General features: G+C 41.2%; 1 protein-coding gene across 1 annotated transcript in view; it reads left to right on the top strand.

Annotated features, from left to right (window-relative positions):
- LOC141501852 (protein POF1B-like) overlaps positions 1 to 17015 on the top strand; it is a 54657-nt gene that overhangs the window by 31065 nt on the left and 6577 nt on the right. Inside the window, exons 5-9 of the mRNA XM_074206221.1 lie at positions 467 to 649; positions 11635 to 11768; positions 13690 to 13717; positions 15057 to 15131; positions 16311 to 16403. Coding sequence (XP_074062322.1) covers positions 467 to 649; positions 11635 to 11768; positions 13690 to 13717; positions 15057 to 15131; positions 16311 to 16403 — 513 coding nt within the window. The remainder of the gene's footprint in view (positions 1 to 466; positions 650 to 11634; positions 11769 to 13689; positions 13718 to 15056; positions 15132 to 16310; positions 16404 to 17015) is intronic.

The following is a 17015-nucleotide window of genomic DNA, read 5'->3' as shown; positions in this document are numbered from 1 at the left end:
ATGATCCCTAATAGCGTCATCCACTCTAAACTTAAGAGAATCTTGTACCTTCATAATGATGTCAGACATACTATGAGATCATTAAGTTTCCTTTTAAGATGGAGATCAAATTCACTGTAACCTCAGTATTAAGCATGTTATTGCTTTCTGGTTTTGAAAATTGATATATTTTATATGTGTGTGTGTATGTACATATGTATTTCTATGTAGCTACTAACTCTTAGGTAAGTAGGATATTCAGTTTCCTAGAACACCAGATTCCCTTCCCATTGTGGAGAAGTGGTGTGGATTCTCTATTAAGTATTTTGAAAAACTATTGTGGTATTTGGTTAAAATAGAAAAAAACTAGGTTCTCGTGTGTGTGTGTGTGTGTGTGTGTGTGTGTGAGAATTCAGAAAGGCTTCTATGTATTCATCATGATTTAGTAACATATTTTTCTCCTTGGTGGTTTGGGGCTATGCCTTAGGAATGCTACCCTCAGATTCAGTGTCAGCATCACATTGTGCAGCAGCCCCAGATGGTACAGGCCCAAGTCTGCCAACCATCCCATTGCACCCAGCAAACTCAAGTCATCATGGGAAGTAATTCAATTTCTCCGAATGTTGGGAATGAACTGTCCTGCAGTGGATCACACCAAATACAGGAACAGGTAAGATTAATGAGTTTGTTCCTCATCAGCCTCAAATGTCTGTCTTTTGCCTCTCACATCCAGAGCCTAGCCTGGTGTTGGGTACAACTTCTTGCTTGTTGATTGATCACCCTTCACAAATCTCCAGCTGGAGTGGGATACACAGGTGCAATGAAGGAGATCAAAATGTAGAAGAATGAGAGCTGCATGGTGGCTCATCCTCACGCCTCTTCCAAGAGCTTTGGTCAGCTCTTCTCATGCTGACTATTTCAGTTCAGATGGGCCATATAATGAAGTGGAGGAGTGGACATTATTTACTGAACTTCTAGTAGCTAAAGAAAAATAGCTTGCTATTTAAACTGCTTTGACCATTGAAATGGCTTTTTTAAGATCTTAGAAAATGGACATACATGCATACATCTGCAGACGCAAATAGAATCTAGGATAATATAATAAATATGTAACATGTAAAATGCGTGTGCGCATATATATATATATATATATGTATATATATATATATATATATATATACACACACATACACTTTTTTATAAGTGTTAAAAAAAGAAGATATTTTAATACTGGAGCTTGGACTCCACTGGGCCATCCTTTGGCAGAGCAGGTCTGCTTCTACTTACCTTCTAGTTCATTGCAGGCATTGTAGTTAAGGATTGAGGAGGGCACTTTTAGTTGGTCTTGTCAGAGAAGAAGAGTGCTCCTGTATTAGGACAGTATCTCTGTGTTTGAGACTTGTCATTACTTAAATAGCTCCACAGCCCATCCCATAGTTTGCAAACTAGGAAGAGTGACATTCTGCCCTTTGGCTACAGCTTCGATAAGAAAATGTACCTTGGGGGTGGAGGATAGCTAAGTGTCAGAATGGATAGAGTACCAGCCCTGGAGTCAGGAGGACCTGAGTTCAAGTCCAACCTCAGACACTTAATAATGACCTAGCTGTGTGACCTTGGGCAAGCCACTTAACCCCATTTGCCTTGCAAAGACCTAAAAAAAGAAAGAAAGAAAGAAAACTTAGCTTGGGGCAACTAACTAGTTCAGAGAATTAGAGCACTGGCCTGGAGTCAGGAGGACCTGAGTTCAAATTCGGACTCAGACACTTAATAATTACCCAGCTGTATGTCCTTGGGCAAGCCACTTAACCCCATTGCCCTGGAAAAAAAGAAAAAAGAAAATGTACTTCAACTAAATTTACCAGGATAGTGAACACTAATGACTGAATTGCTGAGTGCAAGATTCCGCTTTAGAGTGCATACAAGCATGAAATCTAAGCAAAACCATTCATGTAGAGAGCTTCTTCAGCCCCAAACTCACAATATCCTTCTGAGGCTCACTGCATTTTATCCTATTCTGCACTGTGACCTTGTTACCTGAGAAGTTTATACCCCTAACAGCTAATGACTTAGCGCTGGAAAACTATTTGTCAGCTTGAAATGGACTTCTCTGGTTTCAACAAAGTGGGTCTTGAAGAATTTATGTAGAATTCCTTACAGGAGATCCTTTAAATATCAGATACTTTTAAAAACCATTAGCCCAAACTCAAAATAGGTGTAAGATGTTTTCTCACTTAGACCACTTAGCTCATTGGTTGGCTCGGTCATACTGTATTCAGTTCAGTTGACTATGTTCCATGGCTCGAAACTGTCCCTAGCCCTGTCTCCCCAAGTGGTGCCAGCAATCTTGGAGGAGGAGAACAGGACCAGGCAAAAAGTATATGGATGGGTTAGCCTACCATATGCAAATGATGATGCCCTTTGTACTTCTGGGGAAATGGGTCCAACCTCTTCTTCTCCTCATGGTAGGTCAAGCCAGCATCTTTTCTACAAAAGACAGCATGTCTGTGTAGATAGGCTGTCCATTTGTGTCCCACCTAAGCACCCTAGCCTTTAGAACCAAAAAATGTGGATTCCTTGGCCAGCCCTGAATGAAGGTCATGAGTTTCTTTTACAACATACTCTCTTTACGATGGAATCATTCTTCATACTTTTCTACTCTTCTTCCTTCATCATAAAAAAAGGATAAAATGAAAAATGGGGTTTGCCCCCTTATTTTTCCCTGCCTACAAAGCTCTCTTTCATCTTTGTTGCCATTTGCAGTCCTTCAGGACTCTCCTCAGATTCCTCTGACTTTAACTTCTGCAGATGGTACTAGCTCCCAGTGACCTCTTTTCCTCTCGTCCGTACCAGTGTAGCACCGCCATATAGTTCAATGATGTCTCCAGTAAGGACAATGTGGTCCTCAAGTTTTTTCTAGTTTTTTTACGCCACCTCTTCATGAGAGATAAGCCAAGTTCCTTCAGAGCTCTCTTCCTTTGCTCCTTTCACCCCTGCCCCCTTCTTTTTCCAGACTCCATCATTACCACCTCCACTCATTTCAGCACCAACAGAGAAAGATGAGGGGGAAAAAGCCTAGCTCTTCAAGAATTGTAGCATCTAGAACTGAAAGGAACTCAGTGCTTTTGTTCGGCCTTCTCCTTTTACGGCTAGAGGCCCGAGGTTGCACAAGTAGTAAGCGACTGAGTGGCCCAGCTAGGACTTCAGCTCTGCTCTTCAGTATTGTTTCTGTTGTAACCAAAGGCCTCTCACATTCTGCCTTACCAGACAGCAAGTCACGTGATGATGTGGGGCCATGCCTTATTGAAATTTTGAATCTCTCTCAGCACTTGTGCATACAGTAAGCAATCCAGTGTTTAGTGAGCACCTACTGTATGTCCCAGATGAAAAAGACAGAAAAACAAAAATAAAACAGTCCTTTCACTCTGCCAGCGGAGACAACGGTCACAGATATCAGCAAACACATACTGTAACAGAATCAATATAAATTGGGGGGGGTGGCATTAATAGTTAAGATAACAAAGTTGTTCTTGAACTGAGAGTTTTGAAGGAAACAAATTCTAAGGGGCAGTGATGAGAAGATGCATTCTCGGCATGGAAAACCTCGGAGACTAGAAATGGAGTTTCATTTGTCTGGACTCTAGACTTAGAGCATAGAAAGGGGAGATAAAAGGTCTGGGTGATAGGTAATGGTTGGGTCCTAACAGGCTTTAAAAGCCAAGCTGTTTATTTTTGTTCCTGGTGGCAATAGGGAACCAATGGTGTTTTTTAGGGAAGTGATATGGTCAGATAGTGACACATAGGCAGCTGTTTGGAGGATAAAATGAAGATGCAGGGATGCTGACTATTTTACCAAGAAGTGATGAAGTAGAGGTTGAGTGAGTAAAAAAGAAGGGGACAGGGGCAGCTAGGAGGTGCAGTGGATAGAGCACCGGCCCTGGAGTCAGGAAGACCTGAGTTCAAATCTGACCTCAGACACTTAATAATTACTTAGCTGTGTGGCCTTGGGCAAGCCACTTAACCCCATTGCCTTGCAAAAAAAAGGGGGGGGGACAGATACAAGGGATCATTGTGAAGGCAAGATTAGACTTTACAGTTGACTGTGTAAGGTCACATAGGGAGAATGAGGAATTGAGGATGGTGCTGAGGTGGCAAATCCAGAGGAAGGGAAGAATGGTGGTACCTTGGACAGAAATACCTCATCCTGGTAACTTGGTTGAGAACAACTATAGATTTGTAGGGAAAGATAATGGTTTCTACTTTGAACATGTTCAGTTTGAGATGTCTACTGGACATCCATTTTGAAAATTGGGCATTTGGTAAGAGTGATCCTATAATTCAGGAGAGAGTCTGGGACTAGATGTGGACACCCAGGAATCATCTACAGAGAGTTAAGAATTAAACCCATGGGAGCTGATGAGATCACCAAATGAAATGATATAGAGAGAAAAGTTATGGCTCAGGCCTTCAGGGGTATGATATGGATGATAAACCAGCAAAGGAGACAAGTGAGAGACAAGGCAAGAGACTGCAGTGTCAAGAATACTCTGAAAGGAGAAAGAGCATATCCTGGAGGTCAAGGTGATCAAGGTATCAGATATAATACAGAGATCACGATGAATGATGACTGATACAAGGCCGTCAGATTTGTCCATAGATCTTTGGAGTCTTAGTTGAGTGATAAGGTCAGAAGCCAATTGAAAGTTGGGAAGACAATAATAACAATAATAACGATCATAGTTGGGGCGGCTAGGTGGCGCAGTGGATAGAGCGCGGGGCCCTGGAGTCAAGAAGACCTGTGTTCAAATCCGGTCTCAGACACTTAATAATTGCCTAGCTGTGTGGCCTTGGGCAGGTCACTTAATCCCATTGCCTTGCAAAAGAAATAATAATAATAGTTAACATGTAAATAGTGCTTAAGGCTTGGAAAATGTTTTATATCTCATTTGGTTCTTACAACCACCCTGTGAGGGAGATGTGATTATTATCCCATTTTACAGATTATCAAACAGATGAAGGCTGACAGAATTTAGGGATCATTTAGCTAGTAAATGACTAAAGCAAAATTTGAATTCAGGTCTTCCTGTTTCTGAGTCCTGCCCTCCACTATATCCACTACACCAGCAGTGTCAAATATGTAATCCACATCACTCCCCAGTGCAGTTCAAACCAGATTAAAATGTAATTGGAAAATATTTAACAAAATATATAAAAAAGCAAAGAAAACATAGATAATATTACATTTGAAAACTAAGTTAACATGTGGGCCACAGTGGTCTTCACTATGTGTCTATTCCAGATTGACACTTCTGCACTCAGGTGGAGGCAAAGAACAGCTCAGTTTTTCCTAGGAATTTGGCTAAGCAAGGGGGAGAGCTATAAGATGATAGCCTGCGGGTATGGTAGGAATTAGTTAAATAAATGTTTGGTTTTTAGGATGGGATTGTTTGTAGACTGCAGGAGAAGAATCGACTGATAAGGAGAGGTGGAAGACTAGAGAGGAGATGACAGTGGGGGAAGAAGTTTGGCCAAAAATATAGGATAGTATGGGATTGAGGTGGAGGTGAGGGTCGGGGTAGAAAGGGCCATCTCTTCAGAGATGAGTAGAGGAGAAGAGAATAGAGTTGGAAGGAAGCCTATGGGCTTCTCTAGTTCAGTCCTCTCATTTTACAGAGAAGGAAGCTGAGACCTGGGGACACTAGAAAATTGGAGCTTTGTCCTTGTCCTGGGGAGCCATTTTGCCTACGCTACCACATTGCCCCTTGTCAAGGAGTTTTGAAGTGAAGAGCAGGAGAAGAGAGGGAGCTTATGATGCACCCTCAGTTTTCTCAGTAAAGTAGGCTGCTTAGCTGGGAGGAGTCAGAGGGGTTTGGAGAGCTTCTGGGGAGGGGCAGGCAGATAGGAAGGAAGAATTAATTGGGGATGAATTCAAAGGATTGGGACAGCTCAATGCAAGTGGAGTGCTGGGTGTGAAGTCAGGAAGGACCTAAGTTCAAATCTGGCCTCAGACACTTCCTAGCTGTGTGACCCCAGGCAAGTCACTTCACCCTGTTGGCCTCAGTTTCCTTATCTGTAAAATGAGCTGGAGAAGGAAATGGCAACTCACTCTAGGATCTCTGCCAAGAAAACTGAAAATGGAGACAGACACAAAGAGTGAGACAGAACTGAACAACACCATAAAAGGAATAACATGCTGTAGACAGAGCCCAGGTGAGATTAGATAACATCCTTGTTAGGTGTTCAGTCCTCAGACTATGTGACATCCTCCATCTCCAATCAGCAACAAGTCAGGAGTCTGACCAACCATTTAAGAAGTATGTCCCATTTGTGGGCAATGTGTATGTGAGTGTATGTGTACGTACGTGTGTGTACATGTGTATGCCACCAGGCAAGGCTTTTCTAGGAAGTGCCGGGAAGACAAATCTAAGCAAATAGAAAGATAGTCCCTCCTCTCAAGCAGCTTACATTCTAAAAGCCCCATAAAAAGAGCTATAAAGGGTGTGTGCGTGTCTGTGTGCATATACACGTGTCTGTGGGTGCTAATGAGTGTGTGCACATAGGTCTATAGCTGGATGCTTGTATGCATGCCTGGGCAGGTACACGTGTGTGTATCTGGGTGGATATATGCATGTGTGGGTGGGGATACATGTACTGGTGTGTGTGTTGTGCATGTGTCGGGGACAGGGGGAGTATATATCCATGCATGTGTCTGTCTGTGGAGCTTGGGTGTGTGTGTGTGTGTGTGTGTGTGTGTGTGTGTGTGTGTGTGTGTGAAGTGTAGGAAGTCCAGGGCATCACAAGATGAACCATATTTGGAGTGAGCACAGCTGGTGGTGCTTCCTCCATTGGAAGTTTGGCCATGAGACTGTTCAGGTAGAATTGTTATCAGCATGAAGTGGGGATGAATGATAAAAAAGACGGCAAAGGTAGGAAGGGTCCAGGTCCATCACCATCAGGGCCTGTATCTCTGATCCTAGAAGTAATAACAAGCCACCACAGGTTATTGTGGGGGCGGGGCACATGTCAAAGCTGTGCTTTAGGAAAATCCCCTTAGTAGCCGAGTGGAGGATGGATGGGGGATAGCCATGGGGCAGGGAGGCCAACCAATGAGGTTATTTCAGAGCCAGGTAAGGAGGGTGTCCCCCAAGGCGCTGGGCTTGGGAATAGAAAGGAGATATATAGGGGAGATATTCTGAAGATGGAAAAGTCAAGACTTCACAACAGATTGGAGCTGTGGAGGACTGCCCCCAAAGTTACAGAGATGGTAGTGATGACGACCTTGATAGTTACAGCAAAGTGTGGAAGATAGGAGAGGTGGAGGACAAAGAGAAGTTTTGTTAATGGAGATGTACTTGGAATAGCCAGTGGGGGGGGGGGTGTGGTAAAAATTGGCCCTGACTAGAGCTTAGGAGAGAGCCTACAGCTGGATAATGCAGATTCTAGAATCAAATACATAGAGATGATAAGTGAATCTGGGGGAGCTGATGAGATCACCAAGTTAAATAGCAAAGAAAAAACCAAGGAAAGAACACAAAACCAAGCCTCAGGAGACATCCCAGTCCCAGACTGGGCTTTGACTATGCTGCAAGAGGAAAGAGAGTAGCCCAGACAGAAAGGATAATGGACAGCACCAAAGGTTCCCCAGATGACAGCAAGGGGAGGAAAAAAACATTGGATTTGGCAGTTAAGCCATATTGGCTAACTTTGGAAAAGCCATTTTAGGCAAATGAAGGCAAATTGTAGAAAGTTTAGAAGAAGAGGAGGCACCTACCTGGATACATAACTTTCTTTTTTCTTTTTAATTTAAATTTTTTTCCAATTACATGAAGAGATTCAGCATTCTTCCTTTTACCAACTATTGAGTTCCCCCTTTTTCTCCCACCCTTCCTTCCTGCCCCCTCCCCATGGCAGCAGACAATCGGATATAGATTCTATATGTACAATTGTATTTACTATATTTCCATATTTGTCATGTGAAAGAAGAATTGGAACTGAGGTGGGGGGAATCATGAGAAAGAAAAAACATAATAAAATTTCAAAGGTGAACATAGTATGATTTGCTCTGCATTCATAGTCCATAGTTTTTCTCACTGGATGTGGATGGCATTGTCCAGAGCAGGTCCCTCAGGACTGCTGAGAGGAGTTGTGTGCATCATAGTTGATCTTCTCACAGTGTTGATGTTAATATGTCTAATGTTCTTCTGGGTCTTTTCACTTCACTCAGCATCAGTTCATGCAAGTCTTTCCAGACTTCTCTGAAATCTGACTGCTCATGATTTCTTACAGAACATTAGTACTCTATAACAGTCATATACCATAACTTGCCCAGCCATTCCCTAGTAATGGACATCCCCTCAATTTCCAATTCTTTGCCACTCCAAAAAGAGCTGCTATACATATTTTTGTACATGTGGGACTCTTCCTATTCTTAAGGATCTCATTGGGATAGAGACCTAGTAAGGGTATTTCTGGATCAAAAGATACGCACAGTTTTATAGTTCTGTGGGCATAATTCCAAATTGCTCTCCAGGAAAGTTGGAGCAGTTCACAATCCAGCAACAGTGCATTAGTGTCCCAGTTTTCCCCGCCGCTGTTAAATAGCTTTTTCAAAGACATCCACCAAGAAGAGGAGAGAAAAAGGACAAGGAGCTGGTGGGGAGAATCAAATTAAGTCAGGAACTTTTTTCAAGGATGGACATTAGTGAATACAGCAAAAGAACAGCCAGTAATTAGTCAGAGAATGAAGATTAGCGAGAGAGTAGGGGTGATAGCCGCAATGAAAGGAGGCAGATAGATGATAGGAGTATCCAGGGTTTGGGTTTCCCCAATCATATGGGTGGTGAGAGGGCAAGGCTGCAAGAATAGAGGATAACAGAATGTTAAGTTTAAGTAAGGAGATGAAGGCAGCCCAGCAAAGCACTCAAGTGGAGGTCACAGTGAGGACAGTGAATAGGGAGAAATGGTACCAGATGTTTGTTGAACTTAATGGTCAAAGGTTCCTGAAGGTCAACTGAAGCAGCATTTTTGACACATGGTCAAAAACACTTTAATAACCTTTACAGTTTCTGGTGAGGAAAAAGTGATCTCTGGAAATAGCTGTTCTTTAGCAAACTCACTCTGCTGGATTCTGTATTGTTCATTTGTCTAGCACTGAGCTTGCTGTCCAAGACTGACATCTGGGATGACTTGGGTTCAGTAAGTTAAGAACAGTTGAATCTGGCTCCACCTCATGGCTCTTTTCAACTCACTCTAGTCACAGAGAAAAGGAGGCTCCATTAACTCAGCTGATGAGGAGCATTTGACTTTTACTTCTGGTACTTTCCATGTAATAAATGATCATTTGCCTTATGACGAGTAACAAGAGCGCAACCATAGGCCATGTGTATGAGAATCATTTCCTCAAAGAGTTCTGAGAAACGTGAGAAAGTCTGAAGAGCTCAGATGAACCAAATTGATTTTCCTTCAGTGTTCTCCAAATATGAATTGTGCAAAATAAGAAAGGACTGGCTTGGAGTCAGGAGGACCTGAGTTCAAATGCGGCCTCAGACACTTAATAATTACCTAGCTGTGTGGCCTTAGGCAAGCCACTTAACCCCATTGCCTTGCCCTCAAAAAATGCAATAAAAAGGATTATATTGAGGTAATATATGGTGAAATTCTCTTATGTATATTTTCCACCTGGACATGTATTTGGCCTGAGGGAATGTCATTAGTTCAGTTTTCTTGGTTTTTATCCATTGTTTAATATAGAGAAATCCAGGCAGGTTTTGCTGCTGTTGTTGCTTTTCATGAGTCCTGAGCTCATTCATTTTTCCTGCTTCAGCTAGCCCTGGTGGACTTAGCATTCAAATGAATAAAACTGAAGTGATTTAGTAACCACCCAAAAAGGAAGCAAATCTTTTCTGCATCCTTGCTCATATTCAGAGTGGACGTAGAGGCCAGGAAGGAGCAAGGACCCAAAAACATACACTGGCTAGCTTCCCTCCAACTGGCTTCACAAAATCTTTCCTTTTCATTCAGGACAGACTTGAAGGGGGGAAAATATCCAAGGGCAGCAGGACACAAAAAAATGAAGATATTATCCCCACTTTTAGCAGTCAAAATGCTAGTCTTAAAAACATGCTATTAGGCAAAAATGTTAAAGGGAAAATTTAGTTCTTTAGGAATAAGTTTATATAGAAGGATGGTAGACTTAAATATCATAGTGAGGTTTATTAAAAAGTTTTGTTAAGGGGCGGCTGGGTGGCATGGTGTGTGGAGCACCGGCCCTGGAGTCGGGGTGCCTGGGTTCGGCTTTGGCCTCAGATGCTTGGTAATTACCTGGCTGTGTGGCCTTGAGCAAGCCACTTGGCTCCATTGCCTTGCATAAAGAAATAAAAAAACCCTAAAAATAAAAAAAAACAAGTTTTGTTAAAAGAGTGTACACAGTCTTCTTAAGAACTGCATGGGGCAATCTTATATGGGGTCTGTCTGTTTAACATTTTCCTGTGTAATGACTTCTCATGTTTTCACAGAACCAACTAATGATGTGAGAGCTAAAGTATGCCTGTAGTTATTTTTTAAAAATGTTACACTAAGGGGCGGCTAGGTGGCGTAGTGGATAAAGCACCAGCCTTGGAGTCAGGAGTCCCTGGGTTCAAATCCGGTCTCAGACACTTAATAATTACCTAGCTGTGTGGCCTTGGGCAAGGCACTTAACCCCATTTGCCTTGCAAGAAAAAAAAAACCCTAAAAAAATGTGACAATAAGTCTTTGGTCCAACAGTAATCTTGATTTATTTGTATAAAATGAGCATTGAGTTTTCATTTATTAATGACTTTTATAATAAAAAAAAAAAGATAGCCACCTTAAAAAAAAATGCCAGTCTTAGCTCCGTTTTCAAAGGAAATGGAGTTGATGCCTGAGTGCATCTCTTCCTGTCTTCCCTTTTAGCCAGCCTGAAGACAGGTCTTTGGCAAGATGGAAAAAAAAAATGTTAAGAGATGTGAAGTTAACTGATTGTCACTCACCTAGCTATTGGGAAATCTCTCTTCATATTGTATTTGCTCAGGATATGTGATGATGTCTGTGAGGTTTAAATACTTGTGAACTTAGCCCAGAGTCCCTCTTTTCTGTCAAATTACCTGGATGTGAAGTTTAGCTGATAAATGGAATAAATCCTGTGAGACTTAGAGAAAAACACATTGGGTTGAGTAAGGTCATATAATCTAAGTGTAAGATCAGCCAGTAAATCAAGTGGCTTTTGCCACAAAGATTTGAATTCAACTGAAACCATCTTGGGCATGTATGCAGTTACGCATGTCTTTTTTTTTTCCCCAAAGGGTCATTAAATCAAATGATGACAGTGGTCAATTTAGAAATTTTTAGTGCAGTTGGTCCACCATTTGAAATCACTCATCCTAGAATTTCTTTGAGAAATTGGTTCGATTTTGCCTGTACCAGGTCACGTGTTCAGTGTATCAAGAATGCAAACTTGCCCTCCAAGTTATAGTATTAGAAAACATGAGGTTCTGTCACCAAAATCCCCACACCATTGAGTTATTTGGATCCAAAAGACAAGCATGAGTTAGCCACACGAATGAAGGACTTTTCATTCATCATCAAAACATTTATGAAGTTTAAAAAGCCAATCTCTACAACTATAAATTTTTTCTTCAGGTGACAATTGTTCAAGAGGAAGGCCCAGAAAAACTGGATCCCAAGTATTTTGGAGAACTGCTTGCTGACCTGAGCCGCAAGAACACAGACCTGTATCAGTGCTTATTAGAGCATTTGCAAAAAATAGGAGGAAGGTATTGTAAATGTGTGATGTCCAATCTCTCTCAATGTATTGAGTAGCTTTGTTACATTAGATAGTATATGATTTTGTGGAAATATATACATCCCCACAATCCATACATTAAGATTGACCTCATCACTTCTTAGGTTTGCATATATCATACATGAGCCCTGAGATACAAAGGAATTTGAGGAAGTGTGACGTAGTTGAAATCCAGTACTCTCAATTTGGAGTCACATGACCTGTATTTGACCTTACCTGTGTGACTTGGACAAATCATTTTCTTTATCTGGACCTCAGTTTGCTCATCTGTAAAATGACAAGAGTTGGTCTAAGTGACCTGCCAGCTCTAAACCTGCATTCTTAGGCTACATTAAAAGGCATAAAGTCGGGGACAGCTGGGTGGTACAATGGATAGAGCACCAGCCCTGGAGTCAGGAGTACCTGAGTTCAAATCCCATCTTAGACATTTAATAGTTGCCCAGCTGTGTGGCCTTGAGCAAGTCACTTAAACCCATTGCCCTGAAAAAAAAAAAAAAACAAACCAAGAAAAAGACTTAGAGCTTCAAAGAATAAGGTGATATTCCTGACGGACTCTTCCCTGATCAAATCACAGTTGGAGTACTATTTTCTATTTGGTGCAACACATCTAAGTCAGCAGATCAGCTGAAAGAACCAGGGTTATTGCCAAAAAGTCATTGTGGGTGACCTTAACATAGAAAAATAATTTAACAATTCGATAAATATTTATTGAATACCTACTTCCTCTAAGCCATTATAAGTATAGGTTTACAGAACTGAAGATTCAGTGGGCCTCTTGGATGCAATGAGATGTCCACTGGCTCCTCCCACAGGTACAGGGATTTCTTTTTAATTATTGTGTGCTAAATGCCACCAGAGAACTCAGAGCAAGTAATTCTTTTTCCATGTTAAAGATTGTTGCCAGTCATCTTTTTTGGTGATGAGAGATTTCCACAAAAGCCTTCAAATCTACTATATTAGGGTTGCATATTTAATATATATTGTATTGCATTTTATATACATGCATGAATATTTCTATTCATCATACGAAGTTTCATTGGGTAATCAAATTGTACAAATATCAACAAAATCTGTCAAGGAAACCAAATAGAAAATCTATGATATGTCTGTGCATTATCAACTATATGTATGTTGAGACATGATGAGGACCTTGAAAACCCATTGTTTTGTTGAGCCTGCCTTGCAGACAGAAGGGAAGCTGCCTTCCTGGATGTGGTTTAAGGGTTTCCCAGCAGAGTTCCATTGAAGCAATGAGGGGAGCCAGTTTTGAATGCCTAAAATTCCACCATGAAATAAGACTGTTCCCTATCAAAGCAGGTCTTGCTTTAGGACCCTTTATGTTTATGTTAGCCTTAGTCTCCCATTACTCTATTGGTATCTTCTGGGAACAGGGTTTACTATCCCTGGTGGGGCCTAGTTTAGAGGGGTGAACCTAGTGGAGAGAAGTTAACTTCAGAGATTATTCTCAACACAGAAACCTAGAAAAGTAAATGAGTAAAGCTCATCCCCACTCACTCCATGTTCATGAAGGAACTATGAAGTGAGACGCCCAGCACAATACCTGAAGCGGGAAGAGGACTCACCCTTTTTTCACTGACTTTCTTGGTCACACGCCAATGACATTCCTATCTATGGCAACATCGTTAGCTGTGTTGCCTGACTCACCTACCTCTCAAGGGGAGAAAGCACTCAGTTGACCTCAAAGCCCAGCTCGGAAGTGTTGACCAGCTCTCATTTCTGCTATTCAGAGTCATGACAAGCCTTTCATCCTGTTAACTGGCGGGGTTCATTCATGAACTGCTTCTTTTGTGATTAAAATTAGTTAACATTAAGCGATAATGCCTATAGTAAGAATATCTTCCTGACTGTCCGTTTTCTGTTCAATGTTGTAGTAAACGGGACTTTGACTCTACAGATGAGGTAAGGAAACGCATGTTTCAAAACCAGATGTTTATAGACTGGCAATTTCACTATGTTCTCTAAGAAGACTCTTGGAGACGATCTCTATCCCAGCGTTGTCCTCATCCCAAAGTTTTCTTTACAGGATGTTTGTGAGTGAATAATGGACATATTTGGGCTATAAAAATGGTATAACCATTGATTACTTTGTACTGTTCATAATAACTCATAATAATCATCTGCTGAAAATATAAAGCATTCTCAACAGCTGTCCTATTATGGTTTAATGTGTATACTCAGTCAGACCATATCAGCCCAGCATCCAGGATTTCATTATCTCAGAGCAAACAAATGCGTTCAAAAATTGAAATTGGCAACTAAATAAAGGGCAAATGGTATTTTAATGTGGATGGTCTTCCATACCAAATTACCTACAATTTTGAGTAAAAATTTTAGTAATTTAATTTTCACAACTGCAAATGTTGTTAATAATTATATTTAGCAGCCTAAATGATTAAGAGGGAACATTAATTGTAATGTAATAAAAAGTATAATTGCTTCTTTTGTATACATTTCCATCTGTCTCTAAACATTAGTAGGCTCTTTTCATTAATGTTATTCAGTAAGTCCCAAAATTGCTGAAATACTGAGGCTGTACGATAGAGTGCGCAGTGCTAGACTTGGACTCCGGAGACCTTCATGGACACCGGGGCACAAGATGGTGGTGCAGAAAGCACTTTTGTAAACCTTCAAGCACTAGGGAAGAGGAGCAAGCTCTTACTTCTAAGGGAAGTTTCTTCCTGGGCTAGTTTTGCAGCTCCTATTTCCCCAGTTTTCACTATTTAGGAAATAAATGATTCTTACTTCCCATCTAATTGTTGGTGGCGTATGATAAACACTCTCATCCTCAGGTTTTTTTTTTTCAGACATTTCATAGGACCAGGCCTGTAGCCTCTCAGTCAGTATTTGCCAAATGATTGGCTGATAAGTTTTCAGTTGTCTTCTTTCCCAAATTAGTTTCCTACATCTTGAATTTGCTCACCATTTGGATTCTATATTAAGTTTATGAGACCTTTTCGATGTAAGAAATTCTCTGGCTAGATCAGGGATTTTTAACCTTTTGTGGCTGTCTCAGCCCATTTGGCAGTGGTTTGGTGAAGCTTTTGGATTCTGACCCTTCTCAGAACCTTGTTTTTAAGTAATTAAAGGAAATGATAAACTTTAATTAGAGGTGAGTGAAAAATAAAGAACTAAATGTTTTCTCATACAAGTTAATGGATCCCCTAAAACGATCCATGATTCCTCCTGAGCCAGTCCCCCAAATGAATCAGACCCTGTCCAGCTATTCTTTCTCTTACAGTCAGAAGACATTGAGGCTTTGATTCCTCAAGGGCTTTCCGAGTTCACAAAACAGCAGATCCGATACATTCTGCAGGTGAGATGAACAAGGGTGTTCCCCCCACCCCCACCCCCCAATTTCAGAAACCTTCCTTGCTTTCATAAGCATGTGAAGGAGTGCCAGTCTGCTGCTCTATCAAAAACTTGGGGATGATGTCCACGGTCTGTAGAACTCTGTTGTGTCGCAGCCTTCTTGCTTTTCTTCCTTGCTTGCTTGCTTGCTTGCCAGTGATGTTCCTTCCTAGTCCTGTTGCTACTATTGCTAATTTTATACTTTAGGGATCTAAATTGTTTTCTAAACCCTTAAACAAGGAGCTAACAATCTCTAATGTTGAAGATGGCTTTCAGGGAGATCACGATTGGGGCCATGGAGGGAGTAGGGTAAATGTAGAGGCTACACTTCAGATGTTCGGAGCCAAAGGTTTAGGAAAGCATTCCCTGCTGGTAAAGGAATGGAAAATTTGCCAGACAGGCTTCACCAAGGTTCCTGCCCCTCACTCTCAACTATGAATCCACTTGCCTTTTCTCCTTTAAATTAATGAGTTTAATATCCTGGAGGGTCCTCCTCACCTAATTTGAAATTTGAACCAACTATATACTTATAATCCAGACTTAAACCTGTGATATGTCACTGTACCTGAGTGGACTAGTGGGCAAGACTTAACTTCAAAAATCAGAAAGCTCTGGATTCATGTGCTCATTTCTGCCATTAATCTGACTCTGATCTTGGGTGAGGCACTTACCTTTCCTTTACCAGAGGGAATTCTCTGAGACTAGTTTTGAAACAAATGGCTGATTGATTTGCTCTGGTCGAGGGGGAAAACTGCCATAGTTGAAGGCCCAGCCAAGGCCAAAACTGTGATCATTTCAGACACAGTTCACAGCATACCTAATAGGATAGAGTCTATTTTTCTGAGGTTGAGTATTCTGAGTAATTTAGTCAAGAAACGAGAGTAACATGGAGCTTCTGAAGCCGAAGGAGAGACTCTTGCCTTTGAATTCACTGACTACATCGTTGATGTCAGGTTGCCCAAATTGTCACTCAAAGGTCACCTTGCCCCAAAGGAAATTGTTGCTGAGGTTGCCAAGAAAATTTCCTTGGAAAGGAAAGCACCTAGGAACTAGGGCTGGCTACTTTTGCTTTCTTGCATTGGCTGATTTAAAAGTTCCTACTAAATACCCCCCAAAAAAGAAGTAACAAAGATTTTTTTTCCAGATGAGAGAGATCTCGAACAAATCTCTCCGGTTGGTGCTGTCCACCTTCAGCAATATACGAGAGGAGCTCGGTCATCTCCAAAACGACTTGGCAGTAAGAATGATTTTTCTTTTTATTATCTCAACAGGAGGTGTTTATCTTTTTTTTTTTCTTGCAAGGCAAATGGGGTTAAGTGGCTTGCCCAAGGCCACACAGCTAGGTTATTATTAAGTGTCTGAGGCCAAATTTGAACTCAGGTACTCCTGACTCCAGAGCTGGTGCTTTATCCACTGCGCCACCTAGCCGCCCCTTGAAATGTTTTCTAACCACTCCTCCCTTATAAAAATCAACTTTTTCAACCAAATATACTACTAAACTTATGCTGTTGGAACTTTTCAGATCTTGTTATCTAGTGTTTCTACTTGTCTCTCCCAACTTTGTGTAGTTTCCCAGCCTTTTGAACTTCCTTCCCTTCCTGTGCTAAGTCTCTGCTCCCCACAAGACATTCCATCTCCAAGTCTCCTTCCTCCTCACCCATCTTCTATCTGATCCCCATTTTGCATATTCATTTGCTATTTATCATCGCCTATGTTACCAATGTAAGCTTGCATAGTGTGGATTACTTTATTGTATTATCCCCAACATGTAACATAGTCCATTGTTATAGTTGAAGATCTTTCTAATAATTGAGTCTTTTATATTCTCTATTACAGCAAACCACTTTCC

The sequence above is a fragment of the Macrotis lagotis genome, chromosome X, assembly GCF_037893015.1.
Source record: "Macrotis lagotis isolate mMagLag1 chromosome X, bilby.v1.9.chrom.fasta, whole genome shotgun sequence".
NCBI lineage: Eukaryota > Metazoa > Chordata > Mammalia > Peramelemorphia > Peramelidae > Macrotis > Macrotis lagotis.
The sequence above is the reverse complement of the archived record's forward strand: the minus strand, read 5'-3'. Positions and strand labels throughout refer to the sequence as shown.